Source organism: Bufo gargarizans, chromosome 4 (assembly GCF_014858855.1).
Source record: "Bufo gargarizans isolate SCDJY-AF-19 chromosome 4, ASM1485885v1, whole genome shotgun sequence".
Lineage (NCBI taxonomy): Eukaryota > Metazoa > Chordata > Amphibia > Anura > Bufonidae > Bufo > Bufo gargarizans.
In genome coordinates this window covers 145,933,258-145,959,824 of record NC_058083.1, presented here as the reverse complement: position 1 = coordinate 145,959,824, position 26,567 = coordinate 145,933,258, and the positions used below count along the sequence as shown (strand labels likewise).

Here is a 26,567-nt window from a genome sequence, read left to right as displayed (position 1 = left end):
ATCTTTGACGAGATCAGGAAACAACTGAGGTTACCAGCCCTATCGGTTCATTGTTTAAAGGGAGCTGTCCCTGATTGTTCCTCTGCTGACGAGTGGGACTACGGGAGTCCATTGTCTACTGATGTGCCCTCACCTGACCCATACTCAGAAGTAGGCCATTCTACAAAAAAAAAAATGTCACATGGAGCCAATCTTTCTTTTGTCCCAGTATGGACTGATGCCAGTTCACCACGGCAAGTGGCAGTTCACTAAGCCACTTTACAGCCTGCTGGCCCTTTAATATTCAGGACTCTCTGCTTTATAACCACTGTTTACGCCCAAGTTGCGCCTAGTTTGCACACAGTTTTTTTCCTTTTCCCATTCCCTCTTCAGGTTGATGAGGGTTATGCAACAGGACTATCATGTTCTTTGAAGTCATTTTACCCAAAAATAAATCTTTCTGTGACTTGTTTATGTGCAATTCCTATGTTTGAAATTTTAACAGACTTTTGCATTTTTCTTATTATGCTGCACTTAAAAGTTTAATATGCTAAAAATGTATTTACTTGGACTTTGCTATGGACTTTATATTTTCTCTGAGATCAAGGCTAGAGTTGAGCGGACACTTGGATGTTCGGGTTCAACGGGTTTGGCTGAACTTCACAAAAAAGTTTACGGGTCCCGAACTTGACCCAGAACTTTTAGGCACTGAAATGGCTCTAAAAATGTCATGGAAAGGGCTAGAGGGCTGCAAATGGCAGCAAAATGTGGTTAAGAGCATGGCAAGTGCTCTGCAAACAAATGTGGATAGGGAAATGACTTTAAATAACACAAAATACGTACAAAAATAATAATAATTTTGATCTAGGAGAATGAGGTCCATATTGAGTAGGAGGTTGAGGAGGCAGTGGATGTGGCAGTGTAGATGGAAGCGGCGGAACCAATTTTTTGCTGTGATATACCCCTGCTCTACCTAGTTGACAGCTTAATAAATTTCACACATTTTTCTTTTACATTTTCGGGTGACATTCAACAATTTTTGGCTGTGATAAACCCCTGCTCTACCTAGTAGACAGGTTAATACATTTCACTAATATTTCTGTTACATTCTTGGGTTGACATTTTACAATTTTTGCCGTGAATAAACCCCTGCTCTGCATAGGTGACAGGGACCGAAATTTTTAAAAATAATTGGTGGGTGACATTAACCCATTTCTTGCAATGAAAAGCCCCTGCTCTGCATAGGTGACAGGGACTTAAATTTCTAAAATTCGTCTTTAATTGGCCCTTTCCTTAGATCCTTCTGCTTAATAATTTTTCCACATTTCTGCTTCATCCCATTGCAGCCATTGACCTCCCTTGGATGAGGTCTCCCTTTCTCACGCTCCCTCTCTGGCGTTGAACCCTGATTCGCAACTAACCGTGATCAACATGGTAGGCTCAGAAAAGAATATCGAAAGTTGATAGAGAAGATATCCAAATGGAAGGTGGACGTCACAGGAACGTGCGATCAGGCAGAAGTTATCTAGAGTCAATAAAGTGGCAGCAGTGCCTCTCCTGGCTAACATTTCCAAATCCAAAATACCCCAGTGACATTCCCTATAATTTTTTATTAATCATTCCAATAACAGGGCATCTTAAGAGTGTATTAAGAGTGTATTGTTATTTATCGCCACTACCTCCCAGAGTCGGTAGTGGGTAATTGCTTCGCGCCCCCTCCTTAACTTGGAAGCTTATGCTTCAATACTTTGTCCCACATTTCTGCTCGATTACATTTAATTTCATCCATTGACCTCCCTTGGATGTGGTATAACTTTCTCAAGCTCCCTTTCTGGCCTGGAACCCTGATTCCCCACCACCCGTAATCACCGTGGTAGGCGCATAAAAGAACATCGAAAGTTGATAGAGAAGACATCCAATTGGATCGTGGACATCACGGGGACGTGCAAAATGGTGGAGCAGTATGTGTGCACACGCCTAAATGTACAGAATCATGGGTCTGCCCCCTTCAACTTCTGGGTCTCCAAATTGGGCTCATGGCCTGAGCTTGCCCTTTACGCCTTGGAGGTGCTGGCCTGCCCTGCAGCCAGTGTATTGTCTGAACGTGTGTTTAGCACGACTAGAGGGGGTTTGTTTTGGGGTGTCCCCTAATTTAAAATAATAAGAATAAATTTAAAATAAAAAAGCAGTATAGGCTACCTCCTCCTCCATCGCCGCTTCCACCGCCTCCTCAACCTCCTACTCCATATGGACCTCGTTCTCCTAGATCAAGATTATTATTATTTTTTCTTTTTATGTATTTTGTTATTTAAAATCCTTTCCATATCCACTTTTGTTTGCAGAGCACTTGTCGTGCTCTTAACCATATTGTGATGCCATTTACAGCCCTCTAGCCCTTTTCATTACATTTTTACAGCCATTTTAGTGCTGAAAAGTTCAGGTTCCCATTGACTTCAATGGGGTTTGGTTCGGGGTCAAGTTCGTGTCCCGAACTCGAACTTTTTTGTGAACTGTGTCCCGAACCCGTCGAACCCAAACATCCAGGTTTCCGCTCAACTCTACTTACAACGTTTACGAGAGAATCGGCTATACGCTAAACTAGAAAAGTGTGTCTTCAAAAAGTCGTCCCTGCCCTTTCTGGGATATATCATCTCGAATCAGGGTCTCAAAATGGATCCTGGAAAGGTGGCTGCAGTGCTCGACTGGCCTTGTCCCTCCGGCCTGAATAGAGAGGTTCTTGGGCTTTGTTAATTATTTTCGTCAATTCATTCGTAATTTTTCTATTTTGACAGCTCCTATTTCTAGTCTGACCATGAAGGGGGCCAACCCCAAACAATGGTCCCCTGAAGCTGAGACAGCATTTTCTTCTCTTAAGCAAGTCCTTAGATGCCCGGAACCTCACAAACAATTCTTGGAGGTGGACGTATCCTCTGTAGTAGCCAGGGCGGTCCTGTCACAGAAGAATGTCTCAGGTCGTATGTCTCCTTGTGGTTTCTTTTAAAAAGTTATTTTCCGATGCCAAAAAAAACTATTTTATTGGAGACAGGGAAGTCCTGTGGCTCTAGAGGAATGGAGATACCTTCTGGAGGGTTCTAGTCTACTGGTCATAATTTACACCAATCACAAAAACTTGCAGACAGCAGCTGAATCTTCGTCAGGCTCATTGGTCTCTCTTCTTTGCCCAATTTAATTTTCAACTTAATTTCAGGTCCACTGATAAAAATACAAAAGCGGACGCTCTCTCTAGGTCCTTCGAAACCACAGATACAGAAGACGAACCCCAGTTTATCATTGAACCGACTAAAGTAGTCCCAGTGGCTCCAGTCAACCTGTCCAAGGTTCCCCCAGGTAAGATCTTTCTTCCGGAATCCAAACATAGGAAGGTCTTATGATGGGGATATACGTCCAAGATAGCTGGCTATCCGGGTCAACGGGGGACCCTAAATCTCATCTAAAAACTATTTACTGGTGGCCTTCCATGACCACGGATATTGGAGACTTTGTGGCGTCCTGTACCTTGTGCGCCCAGAATAAATCCCATAGGATGATACCTGCAGGTTTATCATTGCCACTGCCGGTGCCGGAGGTCCCTTGGCAGCATATTGGTATAGACTTTATAACCGATTTACCTGTCTCCGAGGGTTGCACAGTCATTTGGGTTGTCAACCGTTTTTCCTCCATGGGTTTCCTCTCCACATCATCTCGGATAGAGAAGTACAATTCACCTCCCGATTCTGGAAATATTTATGTAAGTCACTGAATGTATCTCTGGACGTTTCCTCTGCTTATGATCCACAGTCTAATGGCCAGGTAGAACGCATGAATCAGACATTTCTCTAATGCCCATCAGGACGACTGGGTGAAGTATCTTCCCTGGGCGGAGTTTGCCCATAGCAATCAAGTCAGTCAAGCCACAGGTAACTCTTCATTTCTAATGTTGTTATCTGTTCCGCTGGTGCTTGCACCTTCGTGGTTCTATGCAGGTAGCGCCCAAATGTACTAGGACCATTCTAGAGGTGCAACCAGTGAGCCCTCGACCCAGTTCATCCCCACCACCATGGACTCTGTGAAGAACTGGGCTCACTGGCTGTCCGCCCTCTGGGTTTTGCCTCTGGTTTGCTGGTGCACTTGGTTATGTGGTAGTGCTACCACTATTGCCTAACCTGCATATGTTACTGTCATGTTTCTTATTACATAAAGTACTCTGTTGGTCCCTGACCTGTTTCTGCCTGTGTCCCGTTTGCAATAAGGCCCGGAACTCCTTTCTTAAGTGACCTACTCATAGAACAGATCTAATATTAAATTATTAGTTGGTAGTATCTTGATTTGGTTTTATGTATATGCTTTACACACTTTTTTGTGTTCATTATGATAATGAAGGGGTGTGCCCCCCCTTTTTTTTACTATATATCTTTGAACAACAGAGATTCACTTTATCTATGATTGAAGACCCTGATGGGCCAGAAACATGTCTGTGTTTGTTCCCTCTAATTTGGACATTGGATATTGCAGTTGCCACTTTTAATGATTTGAAATTAAGTAAGGTATTCACACATTTAATGGAGTGCAGGATCATTTGAATATGGCAATTTTTATGATTGCATTTTACTCATTTGGGCTAAATTATATATTTGGCCAATCGCTGCGCACAGCTCACAGCCTGGGAGGTTTTTTTCTCCCAGGCTGTGAGCTCTTCGCTGCGATTGGCCAGCGCTGCAGCCTAGGAGAAGGAGACGCCCACAGGACAAGGGCAGACACCGCCTACTATAACTTACAGAGCGAAGATACCGGAGGGCATAACGGGAGAACGGAGCGGCGCCCGGGGATAATAGTAAGTGCAGTGAGATCCCCGGGCGCCGCTCTACATGTCAGCATACTTCGTTCACATTGTTTTTACAGGTGAAAGGTCCTCTTTAAGTTTATGTTTCAGTCTATCCGCAGACAGTCACTTTCTGTTTTACACATGCGTCATGTCATGTTGCTATTCTGACAGCGAGATGTGCAGCCCTTATCTCTGGACTCCTGACAGCTCATAGTAAAATTCTTATCAAACTAATAAGAATATGGCTTAGGCAGCTTGCACACCTTATGTATTTTGCGGTCTGCAAAAAATGGATCCGCAAAAAATACAGATGACATCCGTGTGCATTCCGTATTTTGCGGAACAGCTGGCCCCTAATAGAACAGTACTATCCTTGTCCGTAATGCGCACAATAATAGGACATGCTCAATTTTTTTTTTGCGGAACGGAAATACTGACATACAGCAATGGAATGCACACGGAGTACCTTCCGATTTTTTTTTTGTTGCGGACCCAATGTAATTAATGATTCCATATATCAGGAGTAGGCAACCTCCGGCACTCCAGCTTTTGCAAAACTACAACTCCCAGCATGCATACTTGCTCTGCTCTTCTAAGAAATGTCATAGGAATGAATGGAGCATGCTGGGAATTGTAGTTTCACAACAGCTGGAGTGCCGAAGGTTGCTGACCCCTGCCATATATGATCCGCAAAAAAAAAACTGAAACTGAATGAAAATACGTTCGTGTGCAAGAGGCCTTAAATTGGTGTTTTTGAGCTGTCAGCTGCCTGGATAGGACAGCAACATGACAAAACTCAGTGTAAAAGTGAAAGGACCTCATTTATAAAAACTGACTAACAGGAAAACTCTCTTCGTGGCAACTAATCACAGCTCACCTTTCAATTTTTCTGAACACTAAGAAATGAAAGATGTGTTCTGATTGGTTGCTTTAAGCAACTAAGACAGTTTTCCTGTTAGACAGTTTTAATAAATGAGTCCAACAGTCTATACTAAAACGTAACCCTGTAGAACAAAAACTGCAGAAAATTGAATCCTAAAAACATGAAGTAAAAAAAAAAAAAAAAAAATTGTGTAATGAAAAGGTATACAGCTATCTTATATACTCTACTTTGTGTCCTTTTCTTGCTTATTTTTATCCAACGAGGTATCTGACAATTTTTAGATAGGCAATCTAGGCAACTCAGCAAGAACACATCCTCTCCAGCCATACTCTCCATACTGTTATGGTAGCTCTTAGCTATTGTACACTGATTCACTGTAAAAATAGCTGCTTTTTCTTTTATCCCTTTTTAATCTCTCAGCAAGTTCACAGTGCTACACTGTTTTACTCATAGTTCCTCATTTTTATTTACAAATAATGCACACTATAAATTACCATTAAATAGAAGTAATCATATAAGGAACATGGTAGAGAAAATGGTGAGTGATTGCAATCATATACAAGGAGAACATACAGCATACAGGGACATGACTCCTAAACTTATCATTGCTAATTCTTAAAACATTAAAACAGTCAATTCATTGGAATATACAATGCACATAGTCTAATACTGTTTATGGCCTTACAATTCTCCATGTAGGAGAAGTTATATTGGCATGCAAAACATTTATGGCACTTCAGAAATGTGGCCATTAGAAGACAAATGGTTCATTTAGCATAATAATTTAATACACAATAACTCACTTGGCAGAAGAGCTGAATAATGTAAGACGATTTTTAGTTTTATATATATATATATATATATATATATATATATATACACACACACAATACTTTAACAAGCATTTTACAATAATTTAATTAATACAGGAGGAGCATGGATCCTAAAATAAAGGGACTTTGAAAATGATCTTGAATAAAACAGTACTATTTAGCATTTTCAGCTCCTATACAGACATTTGAATTTCCATGGTAACAGACCACAAACTCTATTCCAGCTGTGCCCTAGGTCTTAGTAACTGACCAGATGTTTGTTCAGAGATTGTATAAAAGGGAGTATGACTGAAAGTTGAGACTACACAAAGTTCGAAGTCTGTTACCATGTAGACACATAGAAAATCCAACATCAAAATTGTTGGAGATTTTTAATTAAAGTGTTATTCTTTTGGACATTGAGGGCTTATCGTTAGGACACGTGCGCGGCACCCTCAATAATTTATTTGGTGGTGCTGAAAATAGCCGAGTGGCGCACTTGGCTATTTTCAGAAGTCCTATAGAAATTAATAGTAAGCACACCATGCAAGAGCGGTCACCAATCCATTCACTTCTATGGGGCTTATGGAAATAGCTGTGCCAGCTGGCTCAGCTATTTTCAGCACCCCTTAATGGGATGAATGCATCCACCACCCCTTTGCAAGCTCCTCTCTGACATTGGGGGCATATCCCAACTATATGTCCACAATGTCTAAGATGGGAATACCCTTTTAAGGCCATTTTCAAGCTTACTTTGGTATAAAGGTGAACATAGGCTTTAATAGGTTGCCTGCTTTAGACAGCCCATTTCCAAATGACCTTCTTGGGAATATTGTTTCAATAGGGAGGCCTAACCTTCTGAAACTCTCTCTCTGTTAGCCAGAGCGTCAGGCTTTCCTGTACAATACAAAGGTATGTATTAATGATAGCAATAATGCTGGGAAATTCTAGCAGCAGACCCTCACGTGATCCTCTGACAAGTCTCTCCCCATATGTAAATATGTAGAGACCTGCAACCAACCAAACAGAAGAGCTTGCTCCTGTTGCCACGCTCATTTTTGAAAACAAAACACTGTGGAGTTTAAAAGTAAAACATATCTCCCTGTAGTGAGTAAGCCTATCAGGATTTCATGTTACCTGTGGTTTGGGCAGCATGAAATGGATGACAGGTTCATTTGAAGGGGTTTTCCAGGACCCAGTGAGACTTATCAACCAATCATAAATAATCATAACTTGCTTGCAACAAAAAGTTTCCAATATAATTACTATCTAAAAATCCTACATCAGAATAAAAGGTTTCTGGTCTGGTTTATGGATGGGCAAGTTACTTCCACAGCCGAGGATGCGGCAGGTGCTATAGACAGGGCCAAAACTATCTGATTCTCTGGTGGATGCACATGTTCCAGAGATAAATTGTTCTGGTCTTGTCCACAGCACCTACAACATCCTGGGCTTCAGACATGATATGCCGTCCATGGACTTCATTGGAAACCTGGTATTCTGACCGGCGGCTTTAGGATTACCAAAGGGAACGAGAACATAAAATATCATACCTACAATGTTAGGGGGAACTTCACACCATCAAAATAGGGAATAGTTCTGTTAACCTGGACCCTGATGACCCAGAATTTTTTGTTACCTGGAATAAGGCAAAAACAGTCCATATGGGTCGGCCACTGATTGATGGCAGAGACCAGTTTGAATGCCTAGGAAGTCCTAATAAATTGTTATTTTCTATAGTGAAAATCCTACAGAGAACAGCTTTTAAAAATTATGTTTCTCATTTAAATAGTTTCTCAAGTCCTTTCTGCAGTGTTTCTGGTCCTGGACTGATGTCTGAACATTGCTACAAAGTACATTAATTATGTGCTATTGATAATGTAGACCATAATGGCCCCAAATCTGTCTCTTATTGATATTTATTGTTGTATTTATCTGTCAGCTATAGTCCAATAAAACAATTCTATTCAGTGCTGCTCTGTTTAACAGAAAAATATACTATATACAGTTATATTGTAAAAACTGTTACTGCTAAGAATCTTCTGTATAACCCCTTGATTTATTGCAGTTGGGTTTTAAATCGTATGTGCAGGGGCATTCCATAATTTTGAAACAGCGCCGTATTTTGGCTAGCAACATTTCCCTAAAATTGTCCCCCATAAGAAAATAGAACACAGGGTTTATCACACTGTTCAAGAAGGCAATCGGTCTTGTGATGACGTAGATGGAATTGATGGTGATCATTGCTTCTTCACTCAGCTGCAATCCCTCCATACGTGAGGCAATCCTGACATTTCTCATGATGTGATATGGAGTAAATAATAAAAAAAACACCATCACAGCAACAGACACTAAAGTGAGAGGTTTGTCCAGAGAGAAGGTTGTTGTAAGGGATTGACTTCTGGTTTTCAAAAAGCCAGCCATTTTCACGTAAAATATACACATGGTACACAAGGGGATGATAAAACCTGTGACAGTGAGGCATACACTGTATACAAGACTGTAAGACGCCATCCCTGAGCTTGCATAGCTGAGGCATTGGCTGTTGTTGCGCAATTCTATAAAAAACAGAATTGGCGCTATTTCTAACATGACCACAATCCAAACACCAACAGAAATGACAATAGCTGTTTTCTTCTTCTGCATAATATGATCTTTAAAAGGAAACCTAATAATCAAGTATCGATCAATACTAATGAAGGTTAGAAAAAGTATGCTAGTGTAGAGATTGGCATGCAGCAAGTATCTATTGCTATAGCACAGGAACACCTCATACATCCAGCTCCCGTGGGTGTAGCTTTGAATCAGTAGAGGAAGGGTGCATAGGAAAACAAAGTCTGATAAGCACAGGTTGAATAGGTACACACTTCCGCTGGTCCACTTCTTCATGCAGAAAATATAGCCAAACATCACTATACTATTGCCAAGAATCCCGAATATAAACTCCAGTGAATACACAGTGGATAAGTAGTATTTCTCAAGTAGGCAGTCACTTGATGAACAGTTGATGCTTTCGTGACCCTAGAAGAAAGTGACAAACATTTGTACAAGTACATTTCAGTAAAAAAAAAAAAATGGTCATATTGAAAGTATGCACAAGAAGTTAAAGGTTAATTGTTTCACTTTTTTGTTACCATAATTGAACAGTACTGGCTATAGCCAACAATCAGCGGCAGACCATATAAAACTTTGTATATCTTATCAGAAAAAATATACGGCCCCCCACTTCAATAAGTCACATTTCGGTGCTGAGTTCAGTCTTCAGTCATACAGGTTGCCTGCTCACTGAATGATCAGATTACCAAGAAGTCTATGGAAAGGGGAGGGGGAAGAGAAGTAGGAAGGGGTTGCTGCAGACAGAGGCAGAGTCTGCTGCTTGCTAGTGAGTGATTTATTTTATAATATAATAGAAATATCAGAAAACCCTGATATGCAGTGTCTTAAAAAAAGAAAAAAAAAACAGTTTTCCTACAGCACTGGTGACATGCCTATATAGAGCACATGACCACTGCAGCCAATCACTGTCTTTTTCAGTCTATAGCTGCAGCAGTGAGGTGCCGTATCTAAGCACTTCACTGTGCGCATCCCAGTAGTCAGTGACAGGTACAATGAGTTTCCTGAATTTGGCACTTCACGTAGACTGCTGAGGACAGTGATTGGCTGCAACGGTTGTGTGCAGTATCCAAGCATGTCTGCACTGCTGTACTAGACCATTGATGCAGACAATTGCGTTGGAGAATTGACAATTTTGGAATAATGGTCACCTTTAATATTTAACTTTTATTATTGAAAATAAAATAAATGCCCTAAAGTGAGGTGCAGAATTGGAAGGAGCAGGGTGGAACCACCCTACTCTTGGTGAGTATACTGTGACTCTAGGGAGGGAGGGAGGAAAGGGAGGGAGGGATGCTGGGTCTCAGCCCCTAGTAGCGCCCTATTAAAGGAGCCCTGTTCCCGTTCACCACCACCTCCTAACCAAAACCCTCAGTTCTCCCTAAGCAGTGCTCTGACTGCCCAGCTTCGTCCTGACAGGGAGCAAGTGAGGGGGGAGGTAGTCCCTAGAAGTCGTTATGGTACACCACCTGCGATACGCCACCAGGTCCCTGGAGGCGATCGCTAGTCGTACACTAGACCTGTGAGGATAGTGTCCTGAAAAACAATATATGTGTGGGTGTCAGGGTAGAACACCCCACATATGTATTCGTTGATGATGCTGAGAAGCTCAATAACCATGGGTGGCCCGACGCGTTTCCCTGTTGTGTTACAGTTCGTCAGGGGCCCCAAGAATGGATATAAGCAACAATAGGGGTGACTTGTCCACCAGTTGGGACAGTTCACCAAATCACACTTAAATTGTAAACAGCACGGTTATTAACAGCTGATATGTATCATTACTATTTCAAGCAACCCCCATAGTGTGGCATTATAACGAGCCGCAGTCACAGATGGGGGTGAAGAGAGGTACTTAGCTCGTCAGGAGTCACCGGTCAGTGGACCTGTCCCTGCGATGCAGACTGGTTCCTGTTCTTGCACAGTCTGTGTGCTGGGTCCTGCGTGTGGCGTGCGGCCATTATTCCAAAATTGTCTTTTCTAACTCTAGGTACCTTAAACCCCAACGGCTCATATCTGTGTAATATAATCCGTTGGAGAATTGGTTGAATATTATATATTTTTTTTTTATTATTTCTATATTTGTTTAAGACATTGCAGAGGTTGCCTGAGATTATTACATTATATAAAAAACTGCTAGAGATAACTGAGGACAGTATTCAGCTATTATTAGCAATCCCAGAGAAAGTGATTGGCGTGGCAGGGCACATGCCTCACCAACGGCTATATCAATTCTTGAGATCATGGGAGGTCCCAGTGGTTGGACTCCCACCTATCAGTTAGTTATCCCCAGTGGCGTGCCCAGGGGAAGTGCTCCGCCCAGGGTGATGGCTCTTGGGGTGCCAGAGCCTAGAAGCTATGAGCGCTTCCATCAATATAGATGGAAGCATTCATTGCAGGAGCACAGGGAGCTGCGGTCCTGTCACTCAGCTCCCTGTGCTCCCTCTCTCCTGCACTGAATGGTGAAGCAGGAAGACTTCTCCCCGCTCCACCATTCTGCCTGCAGACACAGATCGCGCTACCGACCTGTGTGCGCGAAGTCTGCAGCCCAGCATTCTGCATAAGCCCCGCCCACACAGTGCTGCAGAGCAATCTGTGTCTGTAGGGGAGAGAGGACTGTGAGCTTCAGGAACGGGACAAGGTGAGTAGGTACTGTGTTTTTTTTAAATTAAAATACAAACTACCAATTGGTGTGGTATTAAAAAGCAGGAAGTGCTCAACCCCATATGCAGTGGCGCATCTATACAGGTGTGGGGGGGGGGGGGGCAGATAATGGCAATCCCCAGCAAAAATGCATACAATGGAGGATGCCTATAGCAGACCACAAGTACCACAATGGACATCCTACACAGAATAGCAAATGTGTGGATGTGATAAACAGTAAAAATAATAACCTCCAGCATGTGACCATGCATACAATGGGAGGAGACAGAGAGCTCTGAGCCCCACCCAAGACTGGCTGATATAGCCCGGGCCTCACATGTGCACCAGAATGCTGCCTGTGGATGGAAATAAAGGCACATTCAGACTAGGAGTTTCTACACCTCCAAAAAATTCAAAATACAAACTACAGATTGGTGTGGTATTAAAAAGCAGGAAGTGCTCAACCCCATATGCAGTGGTGCATCTATACCGGGGAGAGGGGGAGGGGGGCAGATCCTGCACTTGTGGCCCTCTGCTAATGGCAATCCCCATTAAAAATGCATACAATGGAGGATGCCTGCAGCGGACCACAAGTACCATGCATACAATGGGAGGAGGCCAAGAGCTCTCTGCCTTCTCCCATTGTATGCATGGTCACATGCTGGAGGTTACTGGGAGATTGGTTTGATTGCCCATACGGCCCAGGTAGGTTTAGCGTTAGGTCCCGAGCTACTTGAGAAACCTTGGTGCGGTGCTCGGGCTCAGACATGTCCTCCAAGCAGGATATGTTGGCTAATTCTCAATTTTAAACCAGTATGAGGGTTAGTAAGACCGCATAGTGCACCTGTCTTTGTTTTTGTTATATTATTTTTACTGTTTATCACATCCACACATTTGCTATCATGTGTAGGATATCCATTGTGGTACTTGTGCGCCGCTGCAGGCATCCTCTATTGTATGCATTTTTGCTGGGGATTGATATTAGCAGTGGGCCACAAGCGCAGGATCTGCCCCCTGTATAGATGCACCACTGTATATGGGGTTGAGCACTTTCTGCTTTTTAATACCACGCCAATTTGTAGTTTGTATTTAGAATTTTTGGGAGGTGTAGAAACTCCTAGTCTGAATGTGCCTTTATTTCCATCCACAGGCAGAATTCTGGTGCACATGTGAGGCCCGGGCTATATCAGCCAGTCTTGGGTGGGGCTCAGAGCTCTCTGCTTCCTCCCATTGTATGCATGGTCACATGCTGGAGGTTACTGGGAGATTGCTTTGAGTCGGACCTTGCGCTCCTGTAATTCGCCCACTGGCTCCTGGTATTTCCCATACGGCCCAGGTAGGTTTAGTGTTAGGTCCTGAGCTACTTGAGAAACCTTGGCGTGGTGCTCGGCTCAGACATGTCCTCCAAGCAGGATATGTTGGCTAATTCTCAATTTTACACCAGTACGAGGGTTAGTAAGACCGTAGAGTGCACCTGTCTTTGTTTTTGATATATTGTATTTTTTTATTTAACAGAATGCATTTCTACCATGGTGGGGGCACAGAGGGTATTTCTACCATGGATGGGGCAGAGCAAAATTACTACAAAGGGGGCACAGAGGGCATTACTACTACAAACAGGCACAGAGAGCAATACTACTGCAAAGGGGGCACAGAGGGCATTACTAGTGCAAAGGGGGCACAGAGGGCATTACTAGTACAAAGAAGGCACAGAGGGCAATACTACTACAAAGGGCATTACTAGTATTAGGGGGGCACAATGGGAATTACCACTATGAAGTGGGCACAATGGACATTACTACTGTGAAGGAGGCACAGTGGGCATTATTACTATGAAGGGGGCACAATGGGCATTACGACTATTAAGGGGGCAGAATGGCCATTACTACTATGAAGGTGCACAATGGGCATTACTACTATGAAGAGAGCACCGATGGCATTACTACTGTGAATGAGGCACAGAAAGCATTACTCTTGTAAAGTGGGGGGGGGGGGCATAACTGTTATGGGGCACTGAGTGGGCATTCTAACTATGAAGGGGCACAGAGGGCATTATTACTGTTATGGGGGCACAGTGAAGACATTACAACTGTAAAGGGAGCACAGATAGGACATTAATACTTTAAAATGGGCACAGAGAGGGCATAACTACTGTAAGGGAGGCACAAAGAGGGTATTACAACTGTGAAGGGGCACAATGAAGGGATAAGTACTTTAAAGGGGCACTATGTGGGCATAACTACTGTGAAAGTTGTACAGTGAAGGCATAACTACATTGAAGGAGCACAATACCATGAGAGGGCACATATCTGGACAAAACTACTAGGAAGGTTGCACAATGAGGGCAATACTACTGTAAGGGGTACATTTTTACTTATACACTTTGCATAATCCCTTTATGGTCAGGACTCCAAAACACAGATTGTCTTCTTTTTTGACCATTCTGTGGGTTATTTACCTTTGTGATTTTGGTCATGATTGTAAGGCATTGAGGCTCTGAGGCAGCAAAACAGTACTAATCCGTGATGCTACCTCCAACATGCTTCACAGCTGGATAAAGTTTTGGTATTGGCGTGCAGTGTCCTTTTTTAACCATAGCATTGTGCATTTGTGCTAAAAAGTTCCACTGCCGGTCTCATCTGTCCATTGAACAGTATCATAGAACATCCTGTTGGTCTCAGGCAAACTTTAGATAAGCTGCAATGTTGCTACAGTATGTTGCTACTACAGATGATTAAGTTCAAGGGTTGACTTATTTTTCATCCTGCACTATGAATGTTTGCTTAATGTGCTCAATAAAAGTTATGAATGGCACAACTGTTTGTGTGTCATTTGTTTAGTTAGATTGTGTTTGTCTATAATCGTGGCTTAGCTTACAATCAGAGCAGAGTTTATTAGTAATCAATACAGAAATCCAAGTAATTCCAAAGGGTTCACTTTTTTTTTCTTGCAATTTTAAGTAACATCTAAGAGAGCTACTAGACTTTTGGGGCACACTAAGGCTCTAGTTGTCTGTTAGGGGGGCAGCGTTTTGTCAGCTTGGAGGACGCAGTTGAGTAAGTTGTTCTTTAACTGGGGGGGTTGGTATGCAAAACAGATCCCGCATAGCTGTCATGGCTTTGTTATGAACGGAAGCCATAATGGTAACTGAGCCTAAGACTTTTATTGCACTGTCTGGTTCACTGGACATTGTTGGTTATTTTTAGCAGGGCGATCACACAATGGTGATGCCCATTTCCTTTAAAAACACACTTCTTGTTTGTGGGAGTATTTGTATGACTCCAAACTGAATGACTTGAAATGTCATACTTCCACACACAATTTGAAAAAAAAAAATCATAAACTGTCTAATGTTAGAAATAAGAGAGAGCTTATCAATATATACTGCAGAAAACTAGAACAATTTAGGATTTCTTTTGGTTTAGCAAATAAAGTCCTTTGTTAAAAGTTTGCTTCTGAATATTTGCCTAACTCTTCATTGAATAAAGACAATGACCTAAGCATGATGAGTTCTTCCTTTCCAAATAAACTGAACTAGCAATGAAAATAAATGAAGTAATATAATTACTGAAAGGATATTATTTATCGGCCAGTAAAATCAGAATGAAGACACAATACAGTTATTTACATCTTGGCATTAGGTAGGTTACTAGATAAAAGGGCTTTTCATTGGTGTTCCTCATTCCAAAATCTTACCACACCTCAGGCTCTCAGCCTACTGGGGACATACAACCGCATAAACAACTTAATGAAAAAATTACCAGGGCTAGAAATGTGCTAACCATCTTTGAAGAATAGCCTCCCTCATGCAGAAGTCTATTGCTTCTAAACCATCAGCTTAGTTTTCCTTTACCTTCAATTCCCCATAGAATATAGAATTAATGCAACATAAAACACAATTATTCACAGTAAAAGAAGAAATAATTATGGAAGCTGAAATATGAAAACAGCTCATACCCACCTGCTAAAAGGAATTTGTCACCATATTTATGCTGCCCTACCTGATGATGGCATGAAGAAGTGACAGCCATCTTGTTTTTCAGCAGGGTGATATGTGTTAGAACTAAAGAGTAGCACATTTCTTAAAATTTGGCTGAATCAACCATCATACTTGATTCGAGTCTGAATAAATTCAACCTGACTTAAAAGAGCTCTGATTGCCTGGAATAGTCATATCACACACAATTTGAATTCAGTAGAATCAAAACTTTTGAAAAATTCTGGCTGAATTTCCAAATTTTAGAATTGATTTGCTCACCTCTAATTGGGAAAACGCTGTCAATCAGAAGCTGGATAGGGAAGGGAGCATGCATACCATGAATACATCAGACTCCTGCCTTACAGCCCTTGCATTGTTCTGCAAGGGATATATTGTCTAGGCACAGATAACAGACATACTGATGAACTCACCATTACCCTCAGATAAAGTAGCATAAATGGGGTGAGAGATTCATTGCCACATGTACGGTCGCCTCTATTTACAATGAAGCAGTGATTGATGCAGTTAGTAATTAGCAGCAGTGACGTCAATGCCTTCAGCACATGATCACTGGAGTCAGTGTTGGCTGCTTTGTAAACAGAGACCACCAGGAAGCATTAGCGCTTGAGCGGTGGGGTGGGGGGGGGGGGGGGTATAATATGTATGTGCTGTTTTAACCCACATTATGTTATACTAGAAAAGCCCCTTTAAATTGACAATTAAATCAGATTTCTAAATCTAAACAGATTGCAACTTAACATGCTTCTTCTTTATTGCTAAACAACAACAAGTCTATAATAAATCTGGCACAGTCAGTATAAGGGTGTCCATACTCATCCGCTCTCTCCTATGATGAGTATCTAAATAAGACAGTGGGATTGCCCTGCGCAGCTACCTTCTTACTGACAGGACCTAGTATCTTTATACCCCCACTGATCAACAATAGGAGCTAAGTATCAGATATTCATATCCTTTATATCATTATCTGTATTAATTTCTTTTCCCTACAAAATAGGGTTGTCTATCACCCCCTGATGATCTGCCGGGCGCAGATGAAACGCGTTGCGGTTCGTTTCATTATTATTTTTCCAACCTGTTATCATTTATATAGGTAGGGTTTTCTTAGGTTAACTACAGTCATAGGCACGGGGACAGGGTATCTCTACCATATGGGGATATCCCTGGGCTGAGGGCCTAGTCTGTCAGGGACATCTAGGGAGAGTGAATTCCCTCCCGTCTGATACCCCACAATCCCTGTCCTTGGATCTAATACCTAGTTGACTGTAGATTCTCCCTCTTTATCAGGTTATTTTTAATCGTGTTGTGGCATCCAAATCTAAGTAGGAGCTTGTGTAAAAAAAGACTTAAAACCAAATAGTGTTGAGTCTTGATCACTATATGAACAGCATTCTGCTCCATTTACCCAATAATGTACAATAAAGGTATTGTTTTTATGAGCACGTTATATTCTTCTAGATACGCTTAAAACTAAAGACGTGTTGACTATCAAATATATCATACTTATTTTCTTTTTGAATTTGTCCTTACACATGCAGATTTTGTGGCAGATTTTTTTTTTTTTTTGAGAATGACATTTTTCTGCATTCATCTAACTGGGGTTGTTTTGGCAGCAATCACATGGATTTCTGCAAGCCCCATTCAGGTAAATTAAACTAATTTTGAGTTGCAGAGATTTTTAGCAGCAAAATCTGTTGTGTGTTGAAGGCATCCTAAGTTGTTTTACGTGCACTATATGTTTTTTATTCACAGTGTCACAATGTCACAGTCACCTTGCATGCAGAGCAATCTACCCAGTGAAAGTGGGACTGGGCTCGTCCATTCTTGCAATCAGAGAGGCTTTCCCTGTGGTTGGTTAACGGGAATTGCCACCAGGAAATTCACTCATAAACCAGGCGCAATGCCTTGTAGGGCTAGCCTAGCTCAATCTAATGATAGCTTTCAATTAGAGATCCATTGCATAAATCTAGAGAAAATTTACTTTTAATCCATATGCAAATGAGCATTGGGTGGGCCCAAGCGACTCAGGTAATAGAGTGATCCCTTTAAATTGTTTAAAAAAAAATTAAACATTTAAAGTCTCTTACATGGCACCCATTATCTAATAAACAGAAAGTATTATAACAAAATTACTTATTTTTTCATGTCAATATCTATATATAAAAAAAACATAAAATCCTGCAGTTTTCCCACCAGCCACTAAGCCTAATAATGGGCACCACTTCTTGGACTGTACACATCACTTTACTGCAGTTATCTGCTTATCATTACAGGCAAGATTACAATTCCACCATTCACAATAAGTGATATCATAGCTTATCTATTCCCTCCAAACCTCTGCACAGGACACAGAGCATGCCTAGAAAACTCTCCTATAGAAGCCTATGAAATCAGCTCCTGTCGAGTGTGTCTATTGCCCATGATGGCTGCTGTAAAGCATATCTTTAAATGCTGTTAACAACAGCTCAGGCAAGATGGCCGCCTCCATAATCATGTTCAGGAAATAGAATAAAAAAAATCTGAAATTAAAATAAAAAATAGATTAGAAAAAAATGTGTCTCTTTGTGGTTTTAACTGGCAGGAAAAAAAATGGTGACATATTTCTTTTAAAGGAGTTTTCCAGTTTTCTATTAATAACCGATAAGTGAGGGTCTGACAACCTGCACCCCCACCAATCAGCTGTTTCCTGCAGCCTCCAGTATTGGAACTAGTGCTTTAAATGTAACAGGAAACACAAGGCAGTTGGTAGTGTAGGGGCTGTGCCGGGTTACTGAGCTGAGCTGCAGTAGCGCGGCACGACCACTACACTCTGAACTGAGCTGTGCTTCTTGTTCCATTCAAAGTGTTAGTTAGTTCCAGTATCAGAGGATGCAAGGAACAGCTGATCGGTGGGGGTGCAGGGTGTCAAAGCCTCACTGGATATTAATTACCTATTCTAACCTTTCAGGAGTCTGGAAAATCCCTTTAAGGACCCATTCTGCACCAACACATGCCTCCAGTTTTATACTGGACCCTTCAGTGTTTACGTTTATGAATTCTGTTAAACTTCACAAGAATAAATTGTGTCATGCTTAGTCACATGTTGCATGATGGAGACATTCTTAAAATAGAGAGTGTAACAGAGTATGGTTGATGTATTGCTTACAGTTTTGCAATAAAGACCTGTGAGAACTCTGATAAACACGTTTCACATGTGACTTTGCCGCGTCCACAAGCCCTAAGCCTGTGAAAAATATGGCACACAACATTTTTTTTCTTTCTTTTTGCTTTTAAGATACCTTTTGTTTGATAGATGTGCTGCCACTTTATTGCTGCTATTTTATACATATCTATTTATGTCTAAGGTTTTGTCTTTTTTGTGATGAACTAATAAAATATCTTGTTATGTACGTACATGTGTGTTGTTGTTTATCGGATTTAATAGATGTGTCCTAAAGTAAACATATATGTAGTGCATAAACTGAGAGAACTAATCGGGAGCATAACTAACCACGAAATCCCCCCTCTCCTCCTGAACCACAGGCACCGCTGTCCTGTACAACCCCTTCACTTCAGATGTGCTAAATCCTATTAATACTGCAGCTGAGTCCATATAAACACTGTGTCTATGGGCAGGCAGTAAGCGACAATTTATAATAGGCTCCATCTGATACAATACAATCCATACTAGTGACTAGAACTGTGTATTCCGGGTAATTTCATAATGTCTAATAAGTAACTAATTCCAATCACAGAGACTCATATGTAGACCCCATGAGTAATAAATTAATTCTAATGACATATTTACCACAGATGACTATGTCAAACACATTTTCTATAACTCAGTCCTTTATATATCATATTTAGCTTATGGTTTCAAGAATGGATAGGGAAAAGAAAGAAAGAAAGACACTATGAGTTATCCAGTATCCCTCCTAATGAACCTGCTTAGAAGGTACATCAGTAGCCTATTGATCTCATTGGACCTTAATGTCATATGTCAAGTCTACAAAACTTACTAAAATCTAGTTCACAAAGGTCACACATGAATACTCAGTGTCCACACTACAGTAAATGAATTGACAGAAGGCTACAGACAGCTCACAGTTAACATGCTAAGTAAGAACATTTTGCTGCAGCTTTGGTATAAACCTCAACCTGTTGCATTACTAGTTAAACTATCGTATATGTGCAAGTACCAGTCAGGCTAAACTATATTACACTGCATAAAACCTGTCTGTGAACAGAATCCAGCATCACCTACCATTGTATCAGAGACTCCTGATGCTCGCAGTCCTCTAGCAGCCTGTGACACTGTGTGCAGTTCTGTGACTCCTCAGTATATAGCGGAGAATAGCTGTAATAGGCTCATTTGCATAGCTTGATGAACTAATGCTAGTTAATAATTCAAACATAAGTAACGAGTATGTGTTGCCAAAGTCATAGGAACAGGAAAAAATGTGGTTTACGACACAAACAAGCGTTAAGTTTTGAGCATATTTATTTTAAGAAAGAAAAAACAGATATAAAAATGATCATTTTAAATTCATCAGCTTTCTCATCAAGATTGCTTCTTTGATAATAATTTGACTGTTATTTTTTATACTTACCAGATACACTGACGCATTTTAGGATGTTATAATAAAAAAACAGCATTTATATGGTGAATTCAGCAGTCATTACATTACCACTGTCCACAATAAATGGGTAAAGAAACCTAACAGGAGTCATCAGTGTCTATTTATAACCTGTAACCATGATGAGTAGTAGGGTAATGGCGTATATTTTACTAATAACTACATAATGTGATCTGAATGCCGTATGCCACATATACTCATGTTTTATCTTTGTACTAGTGCAGGTATTCATGGTGGGAATCCAATGTATCCCTTTGCATTAATTATAGACCTGCCGTATAGGACAAGTCTTGGCCACTAAATGGACTTTCCCAAGCTACTTAAAGCAATTGTTCCGAGAAAGATATCTTACATTTTTGAAACCAGCACCTGGATCTGAATACTTTTGTCACTGGATATCATTTCGCATTTAGTAAATTCAAGTAGTTATTCAATAAAAGCATCTGTTTACCGCCACCTGCTGTTTGTTCTTTTCAATGTTTCTCTTGCCAAATCTCTGAGGTGGTTGCACAAGCTCAGTTCCATCCTTCAACTGCCACCAGCCATAACTACTGTTAGAAGCTGTGACAGCTACAGGGAGAGAGCTACAGCAGAAAGGACACACAGCGTGAGAAAGGACATGCCCCCTGAGCTGCCAACGTGAAAAAAAACTAGCAGAGCAATTCGAACAATAAAAGAGGTAGATCTGGATTTAAGTGAGGTACAGGGTGGTTTCTAGCTTCAGAAAAGGATTGTCATGTACAGTCAGGTCCATAAATATTGGGACATGGACACAATTCTAACATTTTTGGCTCTATACACCACCACAATGGATTTGAAGTGAAACAAACAAGATGTGCTTTAACTGCAGACTGTCAGCTTTAATTTGAGGGTATTTACATCCAAATCAGGTGAACGGTGTAGGAATTACAACAGTTTGCATATGTGTGTCTGGTATGTACTGAGTGTGCCTTATTGTATTTAATTTAAGATTTAACTTTTAATTTATATCTATTAAAAAGATATTTGAGACTTTGTGGAATGAAGTAGATTCCTGCGCTTTATAGGGAGGTTAGCATAGGTGCTGAATGATTAGAGTGTATTCCTATTGGAGTGCCTGCAGGGGATATAATACATAGAGGGAATGGGTCTGAATGGACCAGTAACTTTCCCTATACATTAACCCTACTTGGCCTGGTCTAATGAGGGGAGGGGCCTCACTGGCTGTAGTCGGGGCACTCGTCCTTAAAAGGACGACCCCCCAGCCTCCGGAACCTCGGACCTACACTTAATATCCCTATGCTCTTACCTCTCTGATGATAGGCATGCTCTGTCTCCTCCTCCGACGCGTTTCACCAGGTAAGGGCCTGGCTCTTCAGGGAGAATTGAGGATCGTTTGGGCGCCTGGAGCAGTGGCTGTGCGCCTGTTAGGATCAAGCGGCAGTGGCAAACAAATGATTAGTTTCTGTCTCTTTATGTGCGCCTAACTCCACCTATAGTTCAACTGACCAATCCGTCAGCAAGTGGGATGTGCACGCAAACTTTTCCCCCCATCCCTAGTTACCTGTCAGATCCAGGCGGAGAAGTGTTCAGCCAGATGCCGCTTTCTTACTTGAGCGGTCTCGCTGCTCTCCGCCGCTCAACCGGAAGTGACATGATACTGGGGAGTGGTTTAGTTGTCAAGGGGATCTCACACCGCGTCCCCGGCAGGCTCTCTGTATTGTAAGGTTCTAGTTCGCAGTGGCTGTGATAACATCTAATACTAGATAAGAATCAAAAAAGAGGAGTTAGTAGATGTCTATTAATATCTTATGTCACCCCTAACTGGTATTGATGTTTAAAAGCATCTTTTGTCTACATTCAGCCAGGCTGCATGCCTCTGGCATTGCACATCATACTACATGATTATTATATGAAAAATATACATTGGATATTCTAATAGAGATCCTTCTATATTTTGTTGATGGTATGGTTCACTATTTAGACTATTTTTAGTAGTCCAGGAAGGAACTAGTATGGTGATATATTGGGTCCATTTTGTAGAAATATGGGTCCATGCACGCACATATGTAGTTGTGAGCGCATGCATATAAAAGAGGCCTCCACATGCAAACATACATACATGTAAACCCCTATATGCATACGTGCATGCGTGCATGCATGCGCACGCGCACTCCACGCCTCCATTTACATGGTGCGTACAGTGCGGGTTTTACAGGAAGGGTTTATAAGACAGGTATTCGTTAAGACCGTTCGGTGTTACTGATTTCATTTTATAGATCCATCGAGTTTCAGCCCTCAGGATCATTTTATCCCAGTCACCTCCCCTCCTGGGTCTAGGCACCTGTTGGATGCCTATGAATTTGAGACAGGCGGTGTTGCCGCCATGGCAAAGGTTAACATGCCGTGCCACTGATGTGTCTTTATTGTTTTGAATGTCATTGAAATGGTCTCTAATACGTCGTCTGAATTCTCTTTTTGTTTTCCCTATATAATCAAGGGGGCAGGAGCATTGTGCCAGGTATACTACTCCCATTGTTAAACAGTTCACATAATCACGAATGACGTAGTTTATACCGGTATATGAACATGTAAAGGTCTTGGTCTTGGATACCTGGCTACACGCTACGCACCTGCCACATTTATAGGTACCAGTAGGTTTCTTTGACAGCCAATTACCAGGGTTGGTGGGAGGCTGGTAATGGCTGTTAACCAATCTGTCTTTGAGGCTTCTTCCCTTCCTATAGGTGATCATGGGGTATGGTCCTATCATATCCTCTAAATCTGGGTCCATTTTGAGGATATCCCAATATTTTGAGAGTACCTTTCTGACCTCCTGATGAGCATCATCAAAGGTCCCAATGATGCGAGTATTGTTTGCTGATATGATAGGTTCCAGCCTCTTTTTCTTTGGTATGAGGAGCATGTCTCGATTTTATGAGCATGCTCCCTCATAGGCTACCCTAAGTACTCCGTCTGGGTATCCCCTCTCTCTAAATCTGTACCTAAGATCCTTTGCTGCATTCTTAAAATTTCTCATAGTGGAACAATTGCGCCGGAGTCTCAGGTACTGCCCTTTGGGTATGCCCTTACGTAGAGTATAGGGATGAGAGCTCTCCCAGCGGAGTAAACTGTTGGTGGCTGTCTTTTTACGATACACCGAGGTAACAATGTTGTTATTTGGGCCTCGTTCTATAAGTACATCTAGGAACGGTAGAGACTCACGACTGAATTCAGAAGTGAATCTTAGACCCAACAGATTATCATTGATTGCCTCCATGAAATCCGTAAAGGAGTCTACAGTCCCTCTCCATAGGACAAAGACATCATCTATGAACCTCAGCCACAGAACTATTTTGTCTTGCCACTTTTCCATCTGATCTGAACCTATCACATTGGCTTCCCACCAGCCCAGGAGCAAATTTGCATAGGACGGCGCACAGGAACTTGCCATCGCCGTCCCCCTGAGCTGGTGGTAGTGGCGACTGTCAAAGACAAAACAGTTCTTAGTGAGGCTGAAGTTCAATAGTTCAAGTACGAATTGGTTATGACCGGATAGTCTTTTGTCTCTCATAGATAGATAACTCTCCACTGCCTTGAGGCCTAGGTTGTGCCTGATAGAGCTGTATAACGCTTCAACATCTATAGATACAAGCATAGTCTCGTCGTCTATACAGACACCACTCAGTCTCAGCAGGAGATCAGAAGTGTCCCGTATATACGATGGCAGTGTCTCCACAAATGGTTTTAAAATTTTGTCAACATAGACACCTATGTTTTGCCCTAGACTTCCTACCCCTGACACTATCGGACGTCCTTTTAGGGGTGTAGTGCCCTTGTGGATTTTAGGTGTGGAGTAGAAGGTCGCTGTAATCGGATATTTAGGAAGAAGAAAGTCCAGTTCTGTCTGGTCAATGATTTTTTCTCTCAGTCCCCGGTTCAGAATTTCCCTGAGTTCTGAGAGAAAAAGGGGTCCTGGATCTTGTGATAATATTGCATATGTGTCCCTATCCTTCAGAATATCAAGGCACATATTTTTGTATTTATCTTGGTCCATTATAACCAGGTTTCCCCCCTTGTCTGCTGGCTTAATTATTATGTTTCTGTCTTTTTCCAGACTAATTAGGGCTTGATCCTCTTCCTTATTCATGTTCGATGCCCCCCTGCTAATGTTTATTGATTCCAGGTCCCTTGACACTAATTTGTGAAAAATGGACACACTCGAGTCTGGTAATGGTGGTGGCATTTGGGTACTTTTTAGTTTTAGCTCAGTAAATGGGCCCTCTGCCCTATCTTTCTCACCTTCTTCCATAAGTTCTACAAGGGTACGAGTGGCTTCCAACTCTCTGGGGTTCATATTAAGCTCTTCAAGTTTCTTGTGATCCTGAAGGCGGAAATGTTTGTGCCAGAGTAGTTTGCGTGTAAAGAGAGCTAGATCTTTGCTCCATTCGAACATATTGTATTTTACCGTAGGGACGAATGACAGACCTTTACTTAGGAGAGATATGTCACTAGAAGACAAATTGTAGGATGAGAGATTAATAATTTGCATCTTATTAGGTGTATTTTTTTGTTGTACGTATCCCCCTACACCTTGTTTCTTAGGTCGTAAGGCATCTGTGTGGGGGCCCGGGCCAAAAAAGAGGAGGATGATGCAGCTGAGGATGAGTGGGCAGGTGTGGATCCTACTGTATTGCATGTTTGATAGCTCTCCCCGTAGGTATTCCTAGCTGTTCTAGGTCTACCTCTGCCTCCTCTCCCTCTATATCTTTGCCCCCTACCTCCTCTTGTTCTACCTTGTTCGCTTTCAGATCCTTCAGCTTCTGATGAAGAAATCTCACTCGGTATTTCTTTCTGTTGTGTTTTATTCAAGAAGAGATATGCTCTGTTTTCTTTGAATTCCGTTGAGTCACGAACGTATTGCTGATGCTTACGGTCTCTAAAGGTAAAGTGAAACCTCTCAATAGTATTTTGCAGAGCCTCTTCTTTAGTGGTGAATTGAGCCTCGTCTCTAAACCTAAGGGCCTGCTCTCTCAGGTTATCCACCCTTTTCTGCTTGTGGTCCAGGTTCTGCTTTTCTTCCTCTAGCAGCAGGCGCATAAACCTATGGGAACTGGCCGTGGCTTCTTCCTCCCACTTTTTGATAAGATTTGTATTTCTCAGCCTATCTGCAGGGGTCAGATTGATTCTAAGACCTTTTGGAACAATATTTTCTTTAAGGTAATGGTCCAGGGATTGTATTTCCCACCAGGATACAATTAGGTCTTTATATGCTCCTGTCAGATCTTTGAACACGTTTTTAATGTTGGTAGTCGAGTTTGTCTGAATGTAGTCAGTGTCTGAAAAAACGCTTTTGGCCTCTGTGGCCCATGCTTCCAGGTTTGGACTTACAGACAGGAAGCCTGCCATTTGCGTTATATATATATATATATATATATATATATTATAAATATTGTATATCGTTATGATTAATGTCTAAGTCAGATAGACCTGCTCATAGAATATCTCAGTGGTCTCAATATATGTCTGGTATGTACTGAGTGTGCCTTATTGTATTTAATTTAAGATTTAACTTTTAATTTATATCTATTAAAAAGATATTTGAGACTTTGTGGAATGAAGTAGATTCCTGCGCTTTATAGGGAGGTTAGCATAGGTGCTGAATGATTAGAGTGTATTCCTATTGGAGTGCCTGCAGGGGATATAATACATAGAGGGAATGGGTCTGAATGGACCAGTAACTTTCCCTATACATTAACCCTACTTGGCCTGGTCTAATGAGGGGAGGGGCCTCACTGGCTCTAGTCGGGGCCCTCGTCCTTAAAAGGACGACCCCCAGCCTCCGGAACCTCGCTTTCTTACTTGAGCGGTCTCGCTGCTCTCCGCCGCTCAACCGGAAGTGACATGATACTGGGGAGTGGTTTAGTTGTCAAGGGGATCTCACACCGCGTCCCCGGCAGGCTCTCTGTATTGTAAGGTTCTAGTTCGCAGTGGCTGTGATAACATCTAATACTAGATAAGAATCAAAAAAGAGGAGTTAGTCGATGTCTATTAACATCTTATGTCACCCCTAACTGGTATTGATGTTTAAAAGCATCTTTTGTCTACATTCAGCCAGGCTGCATGCCTCTGGCATTGCACATCATACTACATGATTATTATATGAAAAATATACATCGGATATTCTAATAGAGATCCTTCTATATTTTATTGATGGTATGGTTCA

The 26,567-nt window shown here is 41.7% G+C and overlaps 1 protein-coding gene across 2 annotated transcripts; it reads right to left on the bottom strand.

The window, feature by feature from the left end:
• Positions 1-6,125: 6,125 nt before the first annotated feature.
• Positions 6,126-20,042, bottom strand: SUCNR1 (succinate receptor 1). Of its 2 annotated transcripts, none has more exons than XM_044292412.1 (2): positions 19,990-20,042; positions 6,126-9,517 (listed from the first exon to the last, which is right to left on the bottom strand). In XM_044292412.1, exons 1-2 carry the CDS (start codon positions 19,990-19,992, stop codon positions 8,528-8,530), a joined length of 993 nt encoding a protein of 330 aa, XP_044148347.1. In that variant the 5' UTR covers positions 19,993-20,042; the 3' UTR covers positions 6,126-8,527. The 2 variants fall into 2 exon arrangements, with proteins under 2 accessions (XP_044148347.1, XP_044148346.1); XM_044292411.1 differs by lacking the exon at positions 19,990-20,042 and adding an exon at positions 16,160-16,225.
• Between the last annotated feature and the right edge of the window lie 6,525 nt (positions 20,043-26,567).